This window comes from Cryptotermes secundus, unplaced genomic scaffold (assembly GCF_002891405.2).
Source record: "Cryptotermes secundus unplaced genomic scaffold, Csec_1.0 scaffold298, whole genome shotgun sequence".
NCBI lineage: Eukaryota > Metazoa > Arthropoda > Insecta > Blattodea > Kalotermitidae > Cryptotermes > Cryptotermes secundus.
The window spans coordinates 2355132-2361131 of record NW_019741976.1 but is presented as its reverse complement, the minus strand read 5'-3'; the positions used below and the strand labels follow the sequence as shown (position 1 = coordinate 2361131).

Here is a 6000-nt window from a genome sequence, read left to right as displayed (position 1 = left end):
ATCCGCCTGACCTAATCATCGACTTCTTCAAATTCTGTGAACAGCTGATGTTCTCTCCTATTACACCCCCTTCAACCTGTTATCTGAGGAATGTGGGAAATATAATTAGTAATTAATCTGTTATGACGAAATCCACACTGATAATCCCCAATAATGTAGTACACAAACAGGCCTACTAAATGTTGTGCAATTGTACCTGAATGTGCCATGAAAATCGCGGGGGCTATTAGAAATTTATGATATTCATATCATTTACATTTTGTCTAGGAGCCGGGATAGCTCAGCCGGTATAGCGACTGGCTACGGGCTGGACGTGAGGAGCCGGGATAACGCAGTCGGTATAGCGACTGGCTACGGGCTGGACGACCGAGGGGTCGGAGTTCGAGTCCCTTTAGGATAAAAAATTTTCTCTTCTCCATGTCGCCGAGACCGGCTCTGGGGTCCACCCAACCGGGGGCTCTTTCCCGGGGGTAAAGCGGCCGGGGTGTAAAGCTGACCACTCAACTAGTGTCGAGGTCAAGAGTATGTGGCTCTATACATCCACTTCCCCCTACATCTTCATGGCGTAGTGCTTAATTAGTTAAGCACAGGAACAACTTAGCCTTACCTTTACCTTTTATCTTTAATTTGAAATGTATTTTAAAATAGACAGATAGTGGCGTACTCTTGAGTCTATCTATCTATCTATCTATCTATCTATCTATCTATCTATCTATCTATCTGTCTCTCTGTCTCTCTGTCTGTCTGCCTATCTATCTATCTGTATATCTGTCTATCTATTTATCTATAGCTATGAAGCCCTTGTGGAGCTAGGCTTGTTTTTCAGTTTCCTATACATTGTTTCTAGGACTCCTTGGATGGGGGATCAGCCCGTCGCAAGGCCGCTGCCTACACACAGATCAACACAAAGACAAAATAAATGCCACAGAGTGGCCATGCCTCGAGTGGAATTCAAACCCACGATCCCAGTTTTCGAAGGGGGAGAAGAAAGTTCATGCCTTAGACTGCGCGGCCATTGTGATCGGCACTCTTTGAGTCTACAGATATCAGTGTTTTATCATGGTTTCTGAGCAGAGAAAGGCTGGAGCTTTTTATTTAGCGAAGAAGCCCTTAGTCAACAGTGGAACGGACGTGTCTACAGCAACAAGGCCACTTGCACAGCACGTATATGCTAAGAGGTAGATAAAATAAGTGGTTAGGTTAAATTAGAACCCAGAGGCGACCTAATGAGGAACGTGCAGACAACTAGGGCGGCTTTCGCAGCGAAGACTATCAGAGTACATGACAGGTTGATAAATCTCGAACACTTGCTGGGCTCATAAATGTAGGCCTCTTCATATTGTCATGTAGTAGGCGTGACTCTCGACGGGGTTTTGATTTCTGAGTGGATTTATTAAACACTTATACACACGAATCGGAAATACAAGCAATTACAACGCCACCGCCAACCTCCAGAATTCTCAAATTACCGCAGCACACGCTAAGCCTTTTCCAACCTGCTTTGTCTTCACAAGCCGTTCCCTCGTAACGGCTTCTAACAGTGGAGATTCTTTAGCTTCACGCGCTCAGGACCTCTCTTCACAGCCTCCCGTGCAGAACTGATCCGAACTGAACTGAGCCTGAGTCTGAGTGTTATGTTACGACCGACGGTCAGTCGGCCAGTCTGTCTTGGCATAAAGCACCCATCTGGGGCTTATGACCAGATTCTTATTACTGTCAGACAGAAATGTTGATGTGGGGCGCTGTCTCTAACGAGAGGATGAGTCTATCGTTTACAATTGCTACTGACCTTCGCCAGCGCAGCCATTCTCGGGTCCGAGTCCCGTGGGACTCGCGACCATATTTTACTGTCTCAGATTCGAGACTTCCCCTTTCGTCGGCTCCTACGACTCACGGGGCTACGGTGGAGGTATTCGACCCGCTCCCACACGAGATCCGAACTGAACCGACGGTTTCCGTTGCTTATAGCTTCTCGGCACGGAACACGTAGAAACACTCCATTTCCCATTGTTGTAGTCTAGCATTGTTAAGAATCTGCTACCTAGCAACAGGAAGCTGATTACCGAGCCGTTGCATAGCAACGGTAGCTGTTTACAGAGCCACCGCTTAATAATCTCTCTGTGCGCCACAATATATTCAGTCCAGTCTTGTCTGCAACTTCCTAGTCTGTTATTCATTGAGAATGCTCCTAACAAATTCTTACATCTTCGTTCAAATTTTATTCTGTCTTGTGCAGCACTTACAGATCTTAAGACTTTCATTTCTGCTGTTTGTCATTTTCTCGTTGTCCAACTTTAATTTCCATTCAGCAGCGTAGGGACGGCCATCACTTTGTGTAGTTTCATTTGTGTTTCGTATGAAGTTTTTCATTTAAGTGTTCGCCTGATAGGATGGAACACTGACGAACGACGACGAAGATCCTTCAGTATAGACCCAAAGGAATAGGAGATCCTGGAAGGCCATGCAGAAGGTGAAATTCATAGCGAACAAGAATAGGCTTTCGGACTGATATTTGAATTGGACTAGAAAAAGAAAAACGTAGGCCTGAGTTCAAGATAACGAAAAGCATATGCTATACTTCATGAAATAGGCCCCTTCTACATATGCTTGGTTATAATTTTATTATACAATATACAGAATATTAACTTCGACGCGTTTGATAATTCATTTAAAGGTATGTAACGACATTATATCAACTGTAAGAGGTCGACTATATGTGATGCATGGGTAAGTGAGAAGGGAGAAGTGACCCTGTTCTGTTTGAAGGTAAAAGTAGAGAACCGTGTTATTTATGTGCGTGGAAGATATAGGGGCATGTCAGTTTCGTCATGTGGCACAAATTGTAGTTCAGCCCAATTGCGACAAATGAAACAATGTCGGGAATGTTGATATGACTTCAGCCCAGTTATACCCTCCAAGCATTCTCTTAGATGGGGTCTGGAAAACATCGAGTTACCTCCATCGGAGTAGCTTCTATGTTACATCTTAGCAATGATGAAACTGGAAAACAGCTCAGACGTTCGTGGCATATGAACTCTTCCGACATTTCTACTGTGGACTGTGCGCATTGATTCAATTTTTATTCGTATAACGCTGAGTGATATGAGAAGACGATTATGGATATTGAATATGTAAATATTCCGGAGTGGGCGTCAGTGACCGTGGCTGAGAGGAACCAGACCGTCTTTATGGAGCTGATATCGTGAGAGAATTCGGTTTGTCTGAAAGGTCGGAACCTGCCTACCAAATCACAGGGCGTCGTGTTTATGCCAACCGTAATCCGAGTAACCAACCGCTGTGGGAACCTGCAGATCTCATAGACCCCTCCTAATCTTGCAGGATTTGAGGTTCTCACAGCGGTGGTATATAATGCCTTGTAGCCCACTGAAAATCAACCGACGTTTCGGAGGAACGTATCCCTTCCAACTTCAGGGTTGAAGAATAAGCCAAGCATGGAACCATCGTGAACTCAGGTGAAAAAAGCAACCTGATGGTTTCCTCTGAAATGTCGGTTGAATTCCAACGGACTCTCTCTCTCTCTCTCTCTCTCTATGGCTGTACAGCCCTTCGGACCTTGACTGCTTTTTCAGTTTCTTAATCCTATTGACGGGGGATCAGCCCGTCGCAAGGCCGCTACCTACACAGAGACATCCATGTCTCGAGTGGAGTTCGAACCCACGACCGCAGTGCTCGGGCGGGAGAAGACGGTTCATGCCACAGACCGCGCGACGACTGTGACCGGCTCTTTCAAGGACTACACGGCGTAAAATCGCAGAAGATAGTTACTCCTCTCTTAGTCTTGTTTCGTTTTGTGTTTCAGAGGTGTCAATGAAGATAACGCTTCCTAATTTTTCTCTTCTTGTTGACGTTTCAGAGGAGTACACGAAGATAACAACGCCTCGCCAGGACGTGCTGTTCAAGAAAGGATACTTAGGCCGCAAGCGACCGACTGCAGCGCCCACAGTCGACACCACTGCCAATGTGAATAACAGCAACACGAATCCCGAAATTACGGCAGCTGATGTTGCTAATGGAAACTTCAACGTCAATGGGACCTATGAACAAGACGGAGGTAGGGTAGAAATTGTCGACGCATGTCGTACTCCTAAATCCAAACGTATCTGTCAGCAATTCAGGCGCGGTCTGTCCTGGAGAAAACAGCAAAGCAACGTTGTACGAAGGCTCCACGCTGTGCCTTGAATGTTTGCAGAGGATAAATGAAGATCGTTTTAGTACATTTCAGTAAACTTACCATGTTTAACATAATCATTCTTTTATGAGCCTGTAACATATTATTTATAGCGGTGTCATAATGAACAGTATTAAATTAAAGCAAAGTATCTGAATCTCTTTTATAATCTTCCTGGAAGTGAAAGCTTATTCTGTACGACCCTCACGGCATACTGTATTTCTAGAAAGTCATTGGGTTTTTTTATTGCTAGTGGGGTGGGACTAAGTCCCTTGTACTGCGGCCACTTCTGGCCTATTGTACCAGTCCCAGATGATAAGTGAGGGTGATTGTGGAGCAACTCGTGGAATGAAGACTGGCAGGGGAAACCGAAGTACTTGGAGAAAACCTGCCCCAGCGCCACTTTGTCCACCACAAATCCCACTTGACAGACCCGGGATCGAGCCCCGGCCGCCGCGGTAGGAAGCCAGCGACTAACCGCTTGAGCTATGGTTACTTAGAAGACCAGTGAATTTCTTGATTTTGTGGAATCCAAAGATATATAGCTGTGTTCGCGAAATTTCGGCAGTAGACCTCACCTTCCGCCATCAGAATTCGGGTCCCACACAGTTGAATTCAGTCCATAACTTCAGGATACGTTTCCTTAAGATCAGTTAATCTACCAGAACCTGCAACGTAATTCTGTAACTCCAAAATAGATATTTCTCGTGAGTTTTTCGGACTAAATGAGTATGTGAAGTTATTATATTCTCTGTGCCCTCTTATCCCATATTCTTCGATTTAATCGCCTTGACTCTGTTCCATGAAGTACGCAAATATTGAGGTTCATTATGCGAGTTTCTCCACCATTTTGTTACGTCTTTTCTTGGTTGGTTAGCTGGTTATTTACCGGTCCGCAGTACCTGCATATCTGATGCTCCGAAACTGTCCAGGATTTCGAAAGCCTCTTTAACACTGCATTCTATGCTAACAGCACTCAGTCAAAAGAAGCATTCTTCGATTTTCCGTTGAAGTCTGTTGAGTCATAATGGGTAAGACATTCATTCTCAGTTCACGGAACTTAAAAAGTCATCCTGTCAAGTGAAAGATGGCATATCGTGTACGTGAGGGGGGTGAGGGCTATCATATAGCTTGTTATAATGTGCCAGGACATAGTGTCTGCTCCCAGCTTATTGGTGCTTCATATGCAGTATTACTTAGTCGCTAAAGGTCACGTCTAATGGAGGCTAAAGGGTTTCAATAACTCGACAAATGTTTGCAAGATTTCTCGTTTTGCTGTTTACACAAATCTCTCAGACGCGCCTTACGCGCCCGCTGCCCTTAACCCCCAAGAATATTTGAAGAATATTTCTGGTACTCTTTTGTGTTCGAGGCTGAATCTACCCCAGGGCCATAGTGCGCTGGAAGGATTAGGAAAATTGAAAAAATCCACCTCATCGGGATTCGGTCCCGCGACCTTCCGGCTTATAGCATAGTTCCTCCGCCATCTATGAGACTATTGTCTATTGAATGTGGGAACCTCAACATCTCACAACCCTATTGGCCTCCACGGCCTGTTACAGGGATAACTTTACCTTACTTTACTTTACTTACACAAATCTGTCAGAATCTAATCATGAGTCTCATTTACAAACAGTGTATTGGCACAGAAGGAAATTATTAAAACATCAGCTGTCTTTACTCATATCCGACAGGTGTACGACATTTTAGGATTTATGATAATTATTTTTTACATAATACGGGCGCAAAATTCGTTCTTTTGTTCAATAGGCCTATATTTCACACAGATGGCTTTCGTGCTTTACGTAATT

At 44.5% G+C, this 6000-nt stretch overlaps 1 protein-coding gene across 6 annotated transcripts in view; it reads left to right on the top strand.

Moving 5' to 3' along the window:
• Window positions 1-6000, top strand: part of LOC111872850 — a 166979-nt gene that overhangs the window by 106073 nt on the left and 54906 nt on the right. For all 6 annotated transcript variants that reach the window (XM_023867054.1, XM_023867055.1, XM_033754859.1 and 3 more), the window contains exon 4: window positions 3875-4072. In XM_023867054.1, the coding sequence (XP_023722822.1) occupies window positions 3875-4072 (198 nt within the window). The remainder of the gene's footprint in view (window positions 1-3874; window positions 4073-6000) is intronic.